Source organism: Salvelinus sp. IW2-2015, linkage group LG23 (genome assembly GCF_002910315.2).
Source record: "Salvelinus sp. IW2-2015 linkage group LG23, ASM291031v2, whole genome shotgun sequence".
Lineage (NCBI taxonomy): Eukaryota > Metazoa > Chordata > Actinopteri > Salmoniformes > Salmonidae > Salvelinus > Salvelinus sp. IW2-2015.
Window position 1 is genome coordinate 31477812 of NC_036863.1, and position 21380 is coordinate 31499191.

The following is a 21380-nucleotide window of genomic DNA, read 5'->3' on the forward strand; positions in this document are numbered from 1 at the left end:
ACCACTACCCTACGTATTATTTGCCAACGTGCAATCATTGGAAAAGAAACTGGATTATCTATGATTAAGGCTATCCTACCAACGGGATATTAAAAACTCTAATATCGTATGTTTCACCGAGACGCGGCTGAACGATGACACGGATAATATAGAGCTGGCTGGCTTCTCCTTGCATCGTCAGGACAGAGCAGCTACGTCTGGTAAGACGAGGGGCGGGGGTGTGTGTCTATTTGTCAATAACTGCTGGTGCGTGGTGTCTAATATTAAAGAAGTCTTGAGGTATTGCTCGCCTGAGATAGAATACCTCATGATAAGCTGTAGACCACACTATCTACCAAGATAGTTCTTATCTATGTTATTCATAGCTGTCTATTTACCTCCACAAACCGATGCTGGCACTAAGACCGCACTCAATGAGCTGTATTAAGACCATAAGCAAACCAGAAAATGCTCATCCAGAAACAGCGGTCCTAGTGGCCGGGGACTTCTTTAATATTAGACACCACGCACCAGCAGTTATTGACAAATAGACACACACCCCCGCCCCTCGCAAACATAAATCTGTTTTACATCATTTCTGCCAGCATGTCACATGTGCAACCAGAAGAAGAAAAAAAACTCTAGACCACCTTTACTCCACACACAGAGATGCATACAAAGCTCTCCCCCGCCCTCCATTTGGCAAATCTGACCATAAGTCTATCCTCCTGATTCCTGCTTACAAGCAAAAACTAAAGCAGGAAGTACCAGTGACTCGCTCAATACCGAAGTGGTTAGATGACACGGATGCTACACTACAGAACTGTTTTGCTAGCACAGACTGGAATATGTTCCGGAATTCATCCATTGGCATTGAGGAGTATACCACCTCAGTCACCAGCTTCATCAATAAGTGCATTGACGACGTCGTCACCATAGTGACCGTAAGTACATATCCCAACCAGAAGGCATGGATTACAGGCTAAATCCGCACCGAGCTAAAGGCTATAGCTGTCATTTCAAGGAGCGGGACACTAATCCGGATGCTTATAAGGCATACAGCTATGCCCTCAGACGAACCATCAAACAGGCAAAGCGTCAACACAGGACTAATATTAAATCCTACTACACCTGCTCTGATGCACATCGGATGTGGCAGGGCTTAAAAAACAATTACAGACTACAAAGGGAAACCCAGCTGCGAGTTGCCCAGTGACGCAAGCCTACCAGACGAGCTAAATGCCTTTTATGCTCGCTTCGAGGCAAGCAACACTGAAGCATGCATGAGAGCACCCGCTGTTCCGGACAACTGTGTGATCATGCTCTCAGTAGCCGATGTGAGCAAGACCTTAAAACAGGTCAACATTCACAAAGCAGCAGTGCCAGACGGATTACCAGGATGTGTACTCAAAGCAGGCGCGGACCAACTGGCAAGTGTCTTCACTGACATTTCCCTGACCGAATCTATAATACCTACATGTTTCAAACAGACCAACATAGTCCCTGTGCCCAAGAAAGCGAAGGTAACTTGCTTAAATGATTACCGCCCCATAGCACTCACGTTGGTAGCCATGAAGTGCTTTGAAAGGCTGGTCAAGGCTCACATCAACACCATCATGCCCTTTCCCACCAGGACAAAAGGAACACCTATGTGAGAATGCTGTTCATTGACTACAGCTCGGCGTTCAACACCATAGTGCCCACAAAGCTCATCACTAAGCTAAGGACCCTGAGACAAAACACCTCCCACCCCCAGGTGGTAAGGGTAGGCAACAACACATTTTCCACGCTGATCCTCAACACTGGGGCCCCTCAGGGGTGCATGCTTAGTCTCCTCCTGTACACCCTGTTCACCCACGACTGCGTGGCCAAGCATGACTCCAACACCATCATTAAGTTTGCTGACGACACAACAGTGTTAGGCCTGATCACCGACAACGATGAGACAGCCTATAGGGAGGAGGTCAGAGACCTGGCAACAACAACCTCTCCCTCAATGTGAGCAAGACAAAGGATCTGATCGTGGACTATCGGAAAAGGAGGGCCACACACGCCCCCATTAACATCAAAACATCAAAGGGGCTGAAGTGGAGCGGGTCGAGAGTTTCAAGTCCTTAGTGTCCACATCACCAACAAACTATCATGGTCCAAACACACCAAGACAGTTGTGAACAGGGAACAACAACACCTTTCCCCCCTCAGGAGACTGAAAAGATTTGGCATGGGTCCCCAGATCCTCAAAAGGTTCTACAGCTGCACCATCGAGAGCATCCTGACCGGTTGCAACGATGCCTGGTATGGCAACTGCTCGGTATCTGACCGTAAGGCGCTACAGAGGGTAGTGCGTATGGTCCAGTACATCACTTGGGCCAAGCTTCCTGACATCCAGGACCTATATACTAGGCGGTGTCAGAGGAAAGCCCAACAAATTGTCAAAGACTCCAGTCACCCAAGTCATAGACTGTTCTCTCTGCTAACGCATGGTAAGCAGTACCAGAGCGCCAAGTCTAGGACCAAAAGGCTCCTTAACAGCTTCTATCCCCAAGCCATAAGACTGCTGAACAATTAATCAAATGGCCAGCCGGACTATTAACATTGACTCCCCCCCCCGTTTATTATCTTTGCAAAGTCACTTTACAAATGACCTCGACTAACCTGTACACCCGCACATACCGGTACCCTCTGTATATAGCCTCGTTATTGTTATGTCATTTTCTTGTGTTACTTTTAGATTTTTTTTTTTTTAACTTTAGTTTATTTAGTAAATATTTTCATAACTCTATTTCTTGAACTGCATTGTTGGTTAAGGGCTTGTAAGTAAGCCTTTCACGGCAAGGTCTACTTACACCTGTTGTAGTCMGCGCATGTGACAAATACAATTTGATTTGATATGATTCTCTCTCGTCCCCAGCCATCGGATGCACATCTCCAGCATGTTCGAGCACTGCATACGGATGAGACACCTCTCCCAGCAGTTTGTCCTGCTGCAAGTCACTCAGGAAGAGTTCCTCTGCATGAAGGCCCTGCTCCTCTTCAGCATCAGTGAGTGTTGCTGCCCAGCCCAATTAAAATAATGTAGAGAGCCTCACATTGTGTATTTCTTTTTTTCATTAAATTGATTTGCAAGCAATGTCCTAGTCTAAGCCATTTTCATAATACTGTCGAAATGATCCAGTACAATCAGAGATAGCTTTGATTTATAAAAGCAAACAGTGTATTATCAATAGTTGAGCAACAGAAATGCAATATTGTGGACAAAACAACAATAACGTTGCTTGTCTCCTTCGCAGTTCCAGTCGATGGTCTTAAGAGTCAGAAGTACTTTGATGAATTGCGGCTGACCTACATCAATGAACTTGATCGCGTCATTAACTATGGAAGGAAGTCCAACTGCTCTCAGAGGTTCTATCAGCTCACCCGCCTCCTGGATTCCCTCCAACCGGTAAGAGACAATGTGCATCCTCAATAACTGTATTTTATTTATTCTGTTATCATAGAATGTATCGAGCCTTAATGACAATCTTAAATTACAGTACCAAGATTTAATGACATATTTTATCTAAGTGATAAAAGTCTAACTTTGTCATGTTTAACTAAACAAAAACAGATAATGCGTCAGAATTGTAATGGAGTGGGTAACAGGTGTGCTATCTCACCTTATTCGCTGAGTGCTCTGCCATATATGACAATGACTTCAAATGAACCAAGTTCAAGAACATTGGGAAACGATGGCATTCCTCTTTTTTGAGACGTCARCTCATTTCACGTTTTCGGCAGTTATGCCTTCATCAGAGCATCAAGAGATGTGCCAAAGCCATCGTTCTTTACGCAAGTGCCTAGGTGATAATTACAATTGCTCATACCGGTGTGAGGGCAGTGCATAGTGGTATTCAAAACATTAGCCAACAAACAATTGTTACAATATATATATAGAAATACATATACAAATATACAGCACAAATACACAGATCAGCACAATAAATTCAACAAATAGCATTTAGGTATTCATGATGATGTAGGAAATTTGAGATATTTTCTTACAATTAATTACTTCCTAGTGCACAATAAAGACTACAAAAGTAGATGCTTTGGGGTATAAAAAATGTACGTCTGGATAGAAATATTGCGACTGAATGTGGGAAAATATACATGAGCATACAAATGACAGCGCGGCCAAATAGTCTACAAGAATAATCTGAATGAGAACTCATTGTTTAGACCAGGGTTTCCCAAACTTGTTCAATCACAATCTTTCTATGCAGATGTTTATTTTCCATACCCCAATGCATCTATTTTTGTAAGCTTTATTGTGCATTAGTTAGTAACTAATTGCGCCAACATATCTCAAATTTCCTACATCATGAATACCTAAATGCTATTTGTCGAGTTTATTGTGCTGATCTGTGTATTTGAATATGTATTTGTATATATAGTAACAATTGCTTGAATACCACTATGTACCACCCTCACACAGGCAATTGTAATTAACACTTATGCATTTGCATAAAAACGATGGCTTTGGCACATCTCTTGATGCTCTGATGAAGGCACAACTGCCGAAACACGTTAGCCTGCCCGGACAAAAATATAAAGGTGAAATGAGGTGACGTCTTAAACATTTTGGAGTGGCGCCGTTTCCAAATGTTAATTTGAAGTGACAGAATTGTAACTTTGTATTGTCTCTGTCCATCTCTCCAACAACCAGATCGTGAGGAAACTCCAGCAGTTTACATTTGATCTGTTTATCCAGGCCCAGTCTCTGCCCACCAAGGTCAGCTTTCCAGAGATGATTGCCGAGATAATCTCAGTGCATGTGCCAAAGATCCTGGCAGGCTTGGCCAAACCAATCCTTTTCCACAAGTAGCAAGTAGCAGGATTTGCCATCCTCCCGAGAAAATCTGATCCGATCCAAGCTGACTCTATAACCCTACAGAGCCAAGGCTCTTGGTTTCCCTGCCATTGTTTTCTCTCTCTCAGCTCCTTTTCTTTTTTATCGAATAGCTCAACATACCATTTTTAAATCATTACATCATCACGGTAGTTTAGCTGCTTATCAGACATAATTGAGATCATTTTCTCAAATAGGCAGCAAGGTTTTAGCATTTATATCAAGAGTTGCAAGGTGTCACCGTGTTGACGGCCATATCTGTCCTGTATTTCAAGAACAAATATCACACAAGACCAGTGGGGTTATGTCAAATGTAAGAAACAGAAGAATACCATTCGTTGACTGAATGAAAATAAAACTAATAAAACTAAATAATAAAACTAACAAATGCAGAAATTGTTAAAAATATCTATGCATATCTTTACTTTTGGAACTTTCATGAGATTGTGCTATGTTCATTTAAAAAACAACTACCAAAAGGAATGTGGAATTAGTCGTTTACAGCATACTCACATACATACACAATAGTCTATCTGTATTTACTAGCTAAATTGCATATATATATACAACGCATACATCACTACATTTATTGTACAGTACTTACAACTTTCTTGCTAGTTATTTAGTCAGTGAACAAACAATACATTCTAATGGTACGTCATAATTTCATCTGATTATGGGAAATGTTGTAATAATTCACCCAAATGTGACTTACTAATTATAGACACACAGAGTGAGACAATTGCAAATAATACATTTTCAGATATATTTAGTGGCAGTGGATCTTTAAAAGTATACTATAAAGATATAGTATGAAACCTGCTACAACTTGGCTGCACATTTTGTCTCTTCGTGTAGTATCAGGAGGCCAAATGATTTGGTCAAACGGAGCATACCCATAATCTCTCAATGCTGAAAATGCTCTTATAAGGTTTAACATGGCCGGAATATTTGCATTATTTAGTTCATGCTCCATGTGTTTGTAGATGTTAGAATGCTTCGATCTTTATTGAAAACAATGCATGCCAGGTGTACATTTTGCAAGTTCAGTGCAGCTATGATAGTTATTGTGTTCAGAGTAATCTCCAATCTGCCATTCTACCTGTAAAAGCATGTTGACATTTCATTAGTTTAGATTGAGTCAAGTCAAATATTACCGCTTTTTTCACATGATTTCTTATTAAGACATCGTCTTTTCTTGATGATTCATTCTGGTTTTGCAGTTAAGTGCCAAACAGGGACATTTTATTCTCTGCACTAGCAAAACATTCTGACATTACACCATTATTATACCAAAACAAGTATTTTTATACAATAATCTATACTTTTGCTTGTTTCAAAAAGTAGTGAAAAACAACAAAAACAATCAAGAAAAGCTCTGTTATAAGATCCATAACATGCAAACTATGTTTAAACTAAGTGAGTGTGGTCTTTTTGTTCAGATACCTCAACAAAAATGTCAACAGGTGCTAAACTATGGGATTCAATGATAGCACGGGATAGTCCCTGACTTTGCTTTTATATGCCAACTGTATCTTAAATTGCTACATCAAATCAAACCGTTTCATATTTTAGACTAGGTGAAATGCATTATCATATTTAGAAATTAATTTAAATGCCTTTAAAATGCTGAAATCTTCATGCAAATATCTGGAAAACAGCAAAACTCCAGAAAGATCACATGTTCATGGCCTCGACATCTGATTGAACAAATGGTGGTTCAACATTGGCTGAACCAGCAATGTTAAATGGAGTTTGCTGGGAAGCATCTTGACGCTCTAAATACTATAGGCTGTGGAAAGAATGGGTTGTCAGAATACACTTTACGTTTGACAGCCACAAGCACTATGCAATTACTTGCAGGTGTTTACCCATTTATAACAACACCATAGCTGCTTAATTAGAATATATGACTCCAGACTGAAACCTAGGCCAAGTTGAAAGTGCTTTATAGAAAAAAAGTGACTGTTAATATTTGTCCCTAAATAGACCACATCAAACCTACAACAGGTAGCACTTACTGTAATCAATTAGTGTTACAATACACATGCTTCTCAGATTTTAAGCAGTGATTGCTTGCACCTTTCTTTGCCTGACACCATCAAAATGTCCAGGGATGAATCAAAAGATAATTTGACAGCAGTAGTTTTTGTTGTTGTTCTATCACCATAAATGGCAATAACATGCATCCTTCACAACAATTGCACTCATTCTCAGACACATGCATGTGACGCATGCAAGAATGGACGCGTTAGAACTCCAGTCTACTCTGGGCATGCAGAAAACCAGTCAATTATAGTGCTGTTATATATTTCTTCAATAGCTTGTGCATAAAAATCCAAATCAACTGTATYCATTGTGACTTAAATCCTTTAACGCATATTACCATTAGTCAATTGAGACCATAATCAAATGCATTTGTACAAATGTAAGTTCAAGTTGTTGTTGTTCTTGTGTTGTGAGGAACTTTACTTGTTGACCACCATAATTCTTATAAATGTACTGCAATAATATGGATCTCAATTCAATGAAACCACATTGCAATATTCAAGCAGTAGCACAAATCTAAACATACCTTTTCCGTTATAAACAAAATGGCAAAATGGTTTTGGTAGAAACAGCAGGTAGTGCTTTCAGTTTTCAGACACYTGTGCATGACAGCAGTTGTGTAAACAAGGATACTGCATAAATATTGCTATGGCAGATTTAATTGAATTCGGCCCTAGGTTACAATTGCCCATCTGAAAACATCTGATCTTTTCTCGTCATAGAGACATTGGCTATGCCTACATAAAAGCAATAAAACAATTAATTTGAATATTGATAAGAAAATGTTTTAATACATCAGATGACAATTTGTAAAAGTCATGGGCACATACTTTACATTGGTATTGTCGTATTCCTTTGTTAATCATCTTGATAATAAAATATACTCGTTACAGGGTTTTCCTCAAAAGAACATCCCAAATCAGACACCTTAAATCAGAAAATAATATTTCTATGAGTAGTAATTCCATATTAAAGCCATAGATTTGCCTTAAAAAGCATAGAGATTTTGTACCATATATTATTTTAGATTAATATATGGTACAATTGTTATGATTCAATTGTCTGTAAAGTAAAATTATCAGCAGTTGTGTCTACCATACTGAGGCCACATTACTTAACTTGAATTCTGAGGTAAATGACGAGGTAAATTAGTTGGTAAAATCGTTTCTGATTTAAGGAAATTATCACAAAGATAAAGCTATTTCTCTTCATACACCCAGTAGTCATGCTATGACTGCTTTGTTTATCATATAAAACATTTTCAACATGCCTTTTAGATTGACTTGGAGAACAGGATTGCACTGCCAAGCAATAAACAATTTGCCATAATAAACTTTACTTTAAATGTACCATGGTAGACCAACATTGAATCATAATGACAAAATCTATTTAAAGAAAATCCAGTTCCTAGAATTGATGTTTTCATACTGTTGTTATTAGTGGTAATGCTGGTATGTAAAATGTTATATATAAGTAAATTACATCACAAGTATATTAAAATGTCAAAATGGACACAGCTGTATGTATTTATAAACCATATTAGCCTGGTTTTGTGTAAATGGTACAATGACTTTGTGCACATGTAATTGATTTAAAAAAATTATTGGGAAATCAATTGTTAATGCTTTTTAACTACCTTCTGTAGTATTGACGATGTACTCTATGTGTTTTGTGAGATTTTTTTTTAAACTGCAAACTTGCATAACTTTTTAAAGATATTTGAGGCAATTCTGACCATCAAAATGGTGTTACCTAATATTTGAAAGTTTGTAGTATTTCTACAATTTATCATGTGAAGTGACTACTAGTGAATGTGTCATTATTTAAAAATGCCCCCCCCCCCCTCCACCCATAATCTGTAAATTGATTGTTCATTTTCAGCTATTGATATGAATTGTGTCAGATAAGTCTTAGTGTAAATCGGGTTTTGTTTGTTTGTGTTCCTTTGCATATTATTAAAAACGATCAAAAATGTAGTGTGTGTGAACTTTATTTACATACTGAAGTTATTTTATGTTAACTTTCCTAATATTTTTCTAAAATCTCTGAAGCCATCTTGTGTGCACCAGCTAGCGATCTACTCAGTTTATTTTGGGAGATGAAGTAAAAATATGAGCTAATGGAAATAGCTGATTCAGACCATCCCCACTACAGAACCACTATGAAAATTCTGGTTAAAATCCCGCCTCCACTTCAAGCACTAACTTGATTCATCAAAATAATTAGTGATGCTGCTCTTCACCAGAAGATTTTTGTTCCCCTATCTCAGATTAAGCAAATATCGCCAACAGATGTCAACATTTATGTTTATGTTCTGTCATGAGAAATTAGCTATTGACCAGCATTTTTTTTTTTTTTTTTTACCCAACCTCACCAATAAACACTTCATGTGCAGTAATTAGCCTAAACATTTCTCAGAAAGACATTTTGGTCATTCTTGCATTTTTTATTTAAATGCATTTGGGTACATCTTCCCATACTAAATCAACTAATATGGCAGCTTAATGATTTCAATGTTTAACCATTATGATAACATTGTGCCACCAGTAGGAGTAGTAACATCAATGATGGTAATATCAATTACACATTTTTGGTAATTGAGGACTTTCTTAAATTGAGTAACACCAATAGCTAGGTTTCCATCCAATTGGTAACAGATTTTCATGTGAAAATTCTAAAATACTCATTAAGAAAATAGGCACATTTTCCCACCAAATGGACTTGTTGCAGATAAAAAGCATTGGAAATGGAAATGAGCATCAAGCTCATCACCGTGCACTTTCCCCACCTTGTGAAGTTCATCATAATGTATTTAATCTGTAGTCTAATAAACTGCATGGTTTCCCGAGTTGTAGTGAGAGGACCACACGACATACCATTGCGTGACTCCAAGTTGATTTCCCAAGTTATTATATCAATATTTGCTCATAAAGGCGTTTCCGCCGCCATTTCTCACATAATTCATTTTACCGATCTCACCGTATAGAATGAACAAATTATCTGTCTGCATTTATACAATTGTACCGAAACCTGTTGTTTCCATCACAGCTGTTATTATTATATATATTTTTTATATATGTTATGACTTTAAATGGTATGAAATACTAAAAAAGTGGTTAGCTAATAACTTTCTTTAATATACACTGAGTATGCAAAACACTAAGAACAACTGCTCTTTCCATGACAGACTGACCAGGTGAATCCTGGTGAAAGCTTTGATCCCTTATTGATGTCACTTGTTAAATACACTTCAATCAGTGTAGATGAAGGGGAGGAGACAGGTTGAAAAAGTTTTTTAAGCCTTGAGACAATTGAGACATGGATTTTGTATGTGTGCCATTCAGAAGGTGAATGGGCAAGACAAAAAAGTGCCTTTTAACAGGGTATGGTAGTACGTGCCAGGCACACCGGTTTGTTTTTCATGCTCAACAGTTTTTTGTGTGTATCAAGAAAGGCCAACCACAGAAAAGGACATCCAGCCAACTTGAAACAACTGTGGGAAGCATTGGAGTCAACATGGGCCAGCATCCCTGTGGTGGGGTGGAGGGGGTATATTCAGTGTATGCCCCACACTAGATAACAGTTTAGCACTGGAGGGAATGCTCAAGGTCAGTGTATATCTTTGTAATAAGTGATTGATTTTCAAGGCAGTAACACCAATGACATCAAACTTGTGTACAAATATTATATTTGTAAATATATATACAGTACCAGTCAAAAGTTTGGACACACCTACTCGTTATAGGGTTTTTATTTACTTTTACTATTTTCTATGTTGTAGAATAATAGCAAAGACATCAAAACTATGAAATAACACACATGGAATCAAGTAGTAACCCAATTTTTTTTTTTACAAATCAAAATATATTTTATATTCTTCAAAGTTGCCACCCTTTGCCTTGATGACAGCTTTGTACACTCTTGGCATTCTCTCAACCAGCTTCATGAATAATTATTTACCAACAGTTTTGAAGGAGTTCCCGCATAGCACTTGTTGGCTGCTTTTCCTTCACTCTGCAGTCCAACTCATCTCAAACCATCTCAATTGGGTTGAGGTTGGGTGATGGCAGAGGCCAGGTCATCTGATGCAGCACTCTCCTTGGTCCCTTACACAGCCTGGAGGTGTTTTTGGGGTCATTGTCCTGTTGAAAAACAAATGATAGTCTCACTAAGCGCAAACCAGATTGGATGGTGTATTGCTCCAAATGCTGTGGTAGCCATGCTGGTTAAGTGTGCCTTGAATTCTAAATATATCACTGAGTGTCACCAGCAAAACACCCCCACACCATCACACCTTCTCCTCCATGCTTCATGTGGGAATCACACATGCAGAATGCTTTTCCAACAGTCCGGTTTAATGTCTAATGTCCACCGGTCTAATGTCCATTCCTTGTGTTTCAAGTCTCTTCTTCTTATTGGTGTCCTTTAGTAGTGGTTTCTTTGCAGCAATTTGACCATGAAGGCCTGATRCATGCAGTATCCTCTGAACAGTTGATGTTGAGATATGTCTGTTACTTGAACTCTGTGAAGCATTTATTTGGGCTGCAATCTGAGGTGCAGTCTAATGAACTTATCCTCTGCAGCAGAGGTAACTCTGGGTCTTCCTTCCTGTGGATGTCGTCATGAGAGCCAGTTTCYTCATAGCGCTTGATGGTTTTTGCGACTGCACTTGAAAAAACTTTCAAAGTTCTTGAAATGTCCCGGATAGACTGACCTGCATGTCTTAAAGTAATGATTGACTGTTGTTTCTCTTTGCTTATTTGAGCTGTTCTTGCCATAATATGGACTTGGTATTTTACCAAATAGGGCTATCTTCTGTATACCACCCCCACCTTGTCAAAATACAACTGATTGGCTCAAACGCATTAAGAAGGAAAGAAATTTCACAAAAAAACTTTTAACAAGGCACACCTGTTAATTGAAATGCATTCCAGGTGTCCACTACATGAAGCTGGTTGAGAGAATGCCAAGAGTGTGTAAAGCTGTCATCAAGGCTAAAGGTGGCTACTTTGAAAAATCTCAAAAATATAATATATTTTGATTTGTTTAACACTTTTTTGGTTACTACATGATTCCATATGTGTTATTTCATTGTGTTGATGTCTTCACTATTATTCTACAATGGTGAAAGAAATCCTGGAATGAGTAGGTGTGTCTAAACTTTGACTGGTACTGTATATACAGTGCATTCGGGAACGTGTTCAGACCCCTTGACTTTTTTCACATTTTGTTAGGTTACAGCTTTATTCAAAAGTTTTGTTCTTTCAAACTACATACAATATTTTTCCCACTTTTGCTTCATTAAATAGTACCCACAAAACACCAGTCTCAACGTCAACAGTGAAGAGGCGACTCCGGGATGCTGGCCTTCTAGGTAGTTGCAAAAAAAAAAGCCATATCTCAGACTGGCCAATAAAAAGAAAAGATTAAGATGGGCAAAAGAACACAGACACTGGACAGAGGAACTCTACCTAGAAGGCCAGCATCCCGGAGTCGCCTCTTCACTGTTGACGTTGAGACTGGTGTTTTGCGGGTACTATTTAATGAAGCTGCCAGTTGAGAACCTGTGAGGTGTCTGTTTCTCAAACTAGACACTCTAATGTACTTGTCCTCTTGCTCAGTTGTGCACCGGGGCCTCCCACTCATCTTTCTATTCTGATTAGAGCAAATTTGCGCTGTTCTGTGAAGGGAGTAGTACACAGCGTTGTACCAGATCTTCAGTTTCTTGGCAATTTCTCGCATGGAATAAATAGCCTTCATTTCTCAGAACAAGAATAGACTGACGAGTTTCAGAAGAAAGTTCTTTGTTTCTGGCTATTTTGAGCCTGTAGTCACTCTGAGGAAGGCACAGTGATTCCGAAACGTTGGTAAATACCCATGAAATCGCTGTAAGATTATACATGGAGTGTGTGACTTTCTTTATTTTGATAGTTTATAGTTTATTCGCCGTTAGTCAGCACCTCCACACAAACTATTATTCTGGGTGTGCGCTAGCTCATGTTTTTTTATGAGCCTGTAATTAACCCCACAAATGTTGATGCTCCAGATACTCAACAAGTCTAAAGAAGGCCAATGTTATTTCTTCTTAATTCAGAACAACAGTTTTCAGCTGTGCTAACATAATTGCAAAAGGGTTTTCTAATGATCAATTAGCCTTTTAAAATTATAAACTTGGACTAGCTAACTCAATCTCACACAAATTATCAATGAACCTACCAGGTACAACCCCAAATCCGTAAACACGGGCACCCTCATAGATATCATCCTAACTAACTCGCCCTCCAAATACACCTCTGCTGTTTTCAGCCAAGATCTCAGCGATCACTGCCTCATTGCCTGCATCCGTAATGGGTCTGCGGTCAAATGACCACCCCTCATCACTGTCAAACGCTCCCTAAAACACTTCAGTGAACAGGCCTTTCTAATCGACCTGGCCGGGGTATTCTGGAATGACATTGACCTCATCCCGTCAGTAGAGGATGCCTGGTTATTCTTTAAAAGTGCCTCCCTCGCCATCTTAAACAAGCATGCTCCATTCAAAAAATGTAGAACCAGGAATAGATATAGCCCCTTGGTTCACTCCAGACCTGTCTGCCCTTGCTTGACCAGCAGAAAAATATCCTGTGGCGTTCTGCATTAGTATCGAATAGCCCCCGTGATATGCAACTTTTCAGGGAAGTTAGGAAAGCTAAGGCTAGCTTTTTCAAACAGAAATTTGCATCCTGTAYTACAAACTCAAAAAAGTTCTGGGACACCGTAAAGTCCATGGAGAATAAGACTACCTCCTCCCAACTGCCCACTGCACTGAGGCTAGGAAACACTGTCACTACCGATAAATCCACAATAATTGAGAATTTCAATAAGCATTTTTCTACGGCTGGCCATGCATTCCACCTGGCTACCCCTACCCCGGTCAACAGCCCTGCGCTCCCCTCAGCAACTCGCCCAAACCTCCCCCACTTCTCCTTCACCTAAATCCAGATAGCTGATGTTCTGAAGGAGCTGCAAAATCTGGACCACTACAAATCAGCCGGGATAGACAATCAGATTACCGACCATTTCGAATCTCACCATACCTTCTCCACTATGCAATCTGGTTTCAGAGCTGGGTCATGGGTGCACCTCAGCCACGCCCAAGGTCCTAAACGATATCATAACCGCCATCGATAAGAGACATTACTGTGCAGCCGTATTCATCGACCTGGCTAAAGCTTTCGACTCTGTCAATCACAACATTCTTATTGGAAGACTCAACAGCCTTGGTTTCTCAAATGATTGCCTCGCTTGGTTCACCAACTACTTCTCCGATAGAGTTCAGAATGTCAAATCGGAGGGACTGTTGTCCGGACCTCTGGTAGTCTCTATGGGGGTACCGAAGGGMTCAATCCTCGGGCCGACTCTCTTCTCTGTATACATCAATGATGTCGCTCTCGCTGCTGGTGATTCTTTAATCCACCTCTACGCAGACGACACCATTCTGTATACCTCTGGCCCTTCTTTGGACACTGTATTAACTAACCTCCAGAAGAGATTCAATGCAATACAACTCTCCTTCCGTGGCCTCCAACTGCTCTTAAATGCAAGTAAAACTAAATGCATGCTCTTCAACCATTCGCTGCCCGCACCAGCCCGCCCGTCCAGCATCACTACTCTGGACGGTTCTGACTTAGAATATGTGGACCACTAGAAATACCTAGGTGTCTGGTTAGACTGTAAACTCTCCTTCCAGACTCACATTAAACATCTCCAATCCAAAATTAAATCTAGAATCGGTTTCCTATTTCACAACAAAGCATCCTTCACTCATGCTGCCAAATATACCCTCGTAAAACTGACCATCCTACCGATCCTCGACTTCGGTGATGTCATTTACAAAATAGCCTCCAACTCTCTACTCAACAAATTGGATGCAGTCTATCACAGTGCCATTCATTTTGTCACCAAAGCCCCATATACTACCCACCACTGCGACCTGTATGCTCTCGTTGGCTGGCCCTCGCTTCATACTCGTCACCAAACCCACTGCCTCCAGGTCATCTACAAGTCTCTGCTAGGTAAAGCCCCGCCTTTTCTCAGCTCACTGGTCACCATAGCAGCACCCACCCGTAGCACGCGTTCCAGCGTATATCTCACTGGTCACCCCCAAAGCCAATTCTTCCTTTGGCCGCCTCTCCTTCCAGTTCTCTGCTGCCAATGACTGGAACGAACTGCAAAAATCTCTATAGCTGGAGACCTCCCTCACTAGCTTTAAGCACCAGCTGTCAGAGCAGCTCACAGATCACTGCACCTGTACATAGCTCATCTGTAAACAGCCCGTCCAATCTACCTCATCCCCAAATTTGATTTGATTTATTTATTCATCTTGCTCCTTAGCACCCCAGTATCTCTACTTGAACATTCATCTTCTGCACACCCTACCATTCCAGTGTTTAGTTTCTATATTGTAATTACTTAGCCACCATGGCCTATTTATTGCCATACCTCTCTTATCCTACCTCATTTGCACATGCTGTATATAGATTTGCCTACTGTATTATTGATTGTATGTTTGTTTATTCCATGTGTAACTCCGTGTTGTTGTATGTGTTGAACTGCTTTGCTTTATCTTGGCCAGGTCGCAGTTGCAAATAAGAACTTGTTCTCAACTAGCCTACCTGGTTAAATTAAGGTGAAATAAAAATAAAAATAAAACACAACGTGCCATTGGAAACATAGGAGTGGGGTTGCTAATAATGGGCCTCTGTACGCCTATGTAGATATTCCATAAAAAATCAGCCGTTTCCAGCTACAATAGTCATTTACAACATTAACATGTCTACACTGTATTTCTGATCAATTTATGTTATTTTAATGGACAACATTTTTTGCTTTTCTTTCAAAAACAAGGGCATTTCTAAGTGACCGCAAACTTTTGAACGGTAGTGTGTATATATATACTGTATATATATATATATTGTATATATTTTTTTAATAGCCTTTGTTTTTATTTAACTATACAATATATTAAATACTTTTGTTTACTCTCCAGCATTCAAAATAATAGATATCTCTTAACCCCAAAAACATGTAGTAGTAGCTAATAATATATAACCGCCAATAATGCAATAGCTGCACATAATGTAATAACTTTTGCATTTATAATGAAATAAAAGGTGCTAAATGTAATACATTGCCAATAATGTAATAAATATGCTGAACGTAATAACGTTTTTGTGCATAATGTAATAATTATTTTTATGCGTTGATCATTACATTATGAAGTGGGTAAAAAACAAACATAAATTGTGTCATAACTTTAACCAATATTGTAATAACAACAATTAAACATGTAAAAACTAAATGGACTATTTATTTTCATGCATATCAAGTGTAATGCTTCAGTAATAGCTGACTATACACCAAACCACATTCCTTAATCCTAGCTCTGAAGCTTACTTTCACAGTAATATCAAGACTTTCAATTGCCAAATTGACTCCCCAATACACCCCCCCCCCCAATATAATCAAATTCAAAAACTACTAAGATGCTGTTTACTGTTAAAACAATGTTGAAACAATCCAAGACACMTTCAACAATTGTTTTTATGAAAAATATTTTATTTAATCAAACATTGTTCAACACTTAACAATCACAGTTTTATTCAACAAATGTGCCACTATTTTAACTTGTGCTCAAATCTTTAATTAACCAAAATCTTTAATTAACCAACATATTAATCTTATAAAACACTTAACCAAACTTTTCTCCACAATTATAACAATTAACTAAAAGGTTATCCATGGGGATTTGGAAAAACAAAAATGAACAAAAAGGTTAGCCATCTGGGGATACTCCTCTCTGACGGTCATAGGGGTGGTGTTGGTAGTGTTGGTGGGGACACTTAAGGCGGTGTGGGTGGGGCTACGCGCTGCCTCATAACTATTTTTCTACTGTATGGAGACAGTAGCCTGGTCAATCCTGGGATAAGGAGGAGTGAGAATTTGGAATATCACTGCGAGGTGTGTCTTTTTTTCTTGACGACACTGGATGTTTGCAATGTCAAACAAGTCTGCTTTGGCAATTAATGCAAATACAAAGTGTTCCTCAAGTGTGAGATACTGCATTCCATTAAAGAAAGAGTGTGATTTTAGGTTGTTATTACATTATTTGTTTACGTTATTACACTATAGATTTTTTAAATCTACTTTACCATGTAATAATCAACATTATTACATTATTACATCAATGTTAAAACGTTATTACATTATGCGTTCAGCATATTTAGCACATTATTTATGACAATAGCAGCATTTATAACATTATACATGCACAAGTTATTACATTTTTAGCAGCTATTACATTATTGCCAGTTATTACATTATCAGTTGCTACACGTCACTACAACTCTACTCAACTCTACTCACTACAACTCTACCCCTGTCCAGGGGTATCGTCGGATGGGGCCACAGTGTCTCCCGACTCCTCCTGTCTCAGCCTCCAGTATTTATGCWGCAGTAGTTTATGTGTCGGGGGGCTAGGGTCAGTTTGTTATATCTGGAGTATTTCTCCTGTCTTATCCGGTGTCCTGTGTGAATTTAAGTATGCTCTCTCTAATTCTCTCTCTCTTTCCTTCTCTCTCTCGGAGGACCTGAGACCTAGGACCATGCCTCAGGACTACCTGGCCTGATGGCTCCTTGCTGTCCCCAGTCCACCTGGCCGTGATGCTGCTCCAGTTCCAACTGTTCTGCCTGCGGCTATGGAACCCTGACCTGTTCACCGGACGCTACCTATCCCAGACCTGCTGTTTTCAACTCTCTAGAGACAGCAGGAGCGGTAGAGATACTCTGAATGATCGGCTATGAAAAGCCAACTGACATTTACTCCTGAGGTGCTGCACCCTCGACAACTACTGTGATTATTATTATTTGACCATGCTGGTCATTTATGAACATTTGGCCATGTTGTTATAATCTCCACCCGGCACAGCCAGAAGAGTACTGGCCACCCCTCAGCCTGGTTCCTCTCTAGCTTTCTTCCTAGGTTCTGGCCTTTCTAGGGAGTTTTTCCTAGCCACCGTGCTTCTACACCTGCATTGCTTGCTGTTTGGGGTTTTAGGCTGGGTTTCTGTACAGCACTGAGATATCAGCTGATGTAAGAAGGGTTTTATAAATACATTTGATTTGATTACTACTGGGACAAGCCAATTTGATTCTCCTAAGTACTTGAAAGAATGCACAAGGTTTTGCAATATAAACCACTTGCATTGTTTTATCGTTGATAAACAGTTCAATATAAACAAAAACATGTATGATGTGTAACTAGTTGTAATTTTAAAGTGTTTTTTACGATTGCAAAGCTAAGGGACACAAATGCCACCATAATTCAATAATGACCCATATCAAATTCAATTCAATACAAATCAAATTAAATTGTAATTGTCACAAGCACCGAATACAACAATGCTTACTTACAAGCCCTTAACCAACAATGCAGTTAAAGAAATAGAGTTAAGAAAATATGTACTAAATAAACGAAAGTAAAAAAATTCAAATCAAATAATGAGGCTATATACAGGCGGTACTGGTACCGAGTCATTGTGTGGGGGTACAGGTTAGTCGAGGTAATTTGTCCCCTTTGGGCAATTACTAAATAAGGGTATCTTCTAATTGGCAAAAACATAATAGAATCCAATCTATCTTCTTAATTCTTTCTTGATAAGACCAAAGAGCATTTAACAGGTTATTATGAGTATACTTTATAGGCCCAGTGCAGTCAAACACATGATTTTCCTGTGTAATATATATTTCCACACTATAAAGATTGGAATATGTCAGGGAACAATTACATGCTTACCTGATTTGTTTGATATTAATAGTAAATGGTTATATATTTAACTAAGAGTAAGACTGGCCTGCTAATGCTGAGTTTTTATGGTGTCCACTCTAGCTTCCTGCAGTTAGCCTGGGCTTCTGTTTTTTTTTTTTTAACAGTATTTTTATTGGAATTTCACAATTTTCACCCATATTAAAGAGATACAACAACAGAGACAAGGCAAAAAAAACAACAACAAAAAACGGCACCCGCCTACACATACCTGCGCATACATATATATATACACATATACATATACATACACATATACACACATACGCACACCATTTTCCTATCCCCGCTTCTCTCACCCTATCCCCATCATTGCGTCTCTCAATACATACATTTTAAACAAACRTACAAACAGAAATTAAACAAAAAAGCTCGGTTTAAACTAAGAAGTTAGGTTCCACACATGGAACATACAGTGTAATTCTGAATACATAGATCACCACCATTCTAAGAGAATCCTTGCAGCATAATAGCTGATACCTCAGGTTCTAGGTAATTTAGATAGGGTTCCCACACTTTGTAGAACTGATCTGTTTTAGAATGCAATGTACATGTCAGATATTCCAGAGGCACCCATTCAAAAAGTATCTTATGCCAATCTTTAATAGAAGGAACCTTATCACTAATCCACCGTAAAAGGATGTTTTTCCTTGCAGCAAAGGTAAGGATGTTGTAAAGCCTCCTCTTACTCACAGAAGTAACATCTGGGCTTCTGGTTAAGGAAATGGGTTTTGCTAGGGATAGCTTGAGCAGACAATGACTTGGTGATAAAAATCTAAAAGCTATAGACAAGATGTGGTGTGTGTGACCCGAGATAGAGATAGCCTGGAAGAGTTTAGATCAATGTCTCATTGTCTCATCTTCCTAGCATCTGGGAAACTAAGCCAGGTTGGAAGTAAAACATCCCTTGCAGATAACCAGGAGATGGACCAAGGTGGCTTATGGGAACGGTAGAAATGACTGACTGAGCATTTAGGGCCTATATAAGATCTGTTTTTTCATTATCAGTTAAGCTCTCTGCAACACAACCTAGAGAGTGCGGTCGACGGTTTCATTATTGCAATAATTAATCGATGTTGAATAAAGATGATTGAATAATTGTCCAAGTCTCTCTCAGTACTGAAATTTCCACTACAAATAATACTGTGAAATTGTGATAATGCCCTGCCTGGTGACATCAGAAGGTGGTAAATCAGTTATCAGACCAATAAGAAAGAGAAATCCAAACCTATCTTCCAATAACAGCTAGTTTTCAGTTTTCCCTTCCCCACTCAGACCACTCCCAGACGGTCCCAGCAAAGTTTTTTCTTGAGAAATGTAACTTCGCTAAGAAGATATTTTTGTTTCTTTTTCACATTTTTAATTGAAAACAAACACAGTAAGGTTTATTTAATTTAACTAGGCAAGTCAGTTAAGAACAAAATATTATTTACAATGACGGCCTACCCCGGCCAAACCCTAACCTGGGCAACGCTGGGTCAATTGTGTGCCTCCCCATGGGACTTCCAATCACTGCCGGTTGTGATACACCCTGGTATCGAACCAGAGTCTGTAGTGACACCTCTAGCACTGAGATGCAGAGCCTTAGACGGCTGCACCACTCAGGAGAACATAATTGTTACCTAGAAATTATTTGATATTGAGATAATTACAGTTGCATTGGACCTTCAAAAACAGAAGCTGGCTCCCCTGGATTCCTAAGGAACTGATTCCCCGACATTCTGAAAACTCTGAGAGGAATCTTGGTTGATACAATCCTTCCCTTTAAATAATTACTTTTCTTTCGCCACTTTTTAAGGTGAACACGACTTATCAGTATTGACAACCGACTCAACCTGTTTTTTGTTTTTTCCCAAGTTGAGAACTTCAGAAGGCCAAGTATATTTTGGAATGTGTGTGACTTTTAACCATATGATTTATTGAAAATATGTTGTGGGAAGGACCTGGCTTATGGCCAGTTGATATTTGAGACTGAACACGTGAATATCATCAGTGCAATATCTAAGATAATGGCCTTATGCAGGCTACAGTACCAAGCTGTACTGCTACATGTATCATTGCCACTGTTCATCGAAATCTCCCTTTTCTCAAATTCTGACTTACTAAATCCATTTTTATAAACTTTCTTAAAAAGGTAATTTGGGAGCAGCAATGTGTGTGTCGTTTTTTATTCAGTATTTTCTTGCCCTGGATCTGAGTTATAGTTGTTTTTTTATTCAGTATTATCTTGCCCTGGATCTGAGTTATAGTTGTTTTTTTATACAGTATTATCTTGCCCTGGATCTGAGTTATAGTTGTTTTTTTATACAGTATTATCTTGCCCTGGATCTGAGTTATAGTTGTTTTTTATACAGTATTATCTTGCCCTGGATCTGAGTTATAGTTGTTTTTTATACAGTATTATCTTGCCCTGGATCTGATTCCACTTTTCATTGTTATTGAGACAGAGTGGAAAGTAGAAAAAAAATGTTACTTTATTTTTCAATGTTTACCTAAACCATACAGATACATGGGAAATGTTTCTTGAAAAACTCATTATAGAATGCATATAAGGGATAAAGAAAAGGAAAATGTAAACATTAGATAAGAAATGACAGGACA

General features: G+C 38.9%; 1 protein-coding gene across 1 annotated transcript in view; it reads left to right on the top strand.

Annotated features, from left to right (window-relative positions):
• LOC111950383 (androgen receptor) overlaps positions 1 to 8892 on the top strand; it is a 57878-nt gene extending 48986 nt beyond the window's left edge. Inside the window, exons 7-9 of the mRNA XM_023967925.2 lie at positions 2891 to 3021; positions 3270 to 3421; positions 4685 to 8892. Of these exons, the coding sequence (XP_023823693.1) occupies positions 2891 to 3021; positions 3270 to 3421; positions 4685 to 4843 (442 nt within the window). The 3' untranslated portion in view covers positions 4844 to 8892. The remainder of the gene's footprint in view (positions 1 to 2890; positions 3022 to 3269; positions 3422 to 4684) is intronic.
• The last annotated feature ends 12488 nt before the right edge of the window (positions 8893 to 21380 follow it).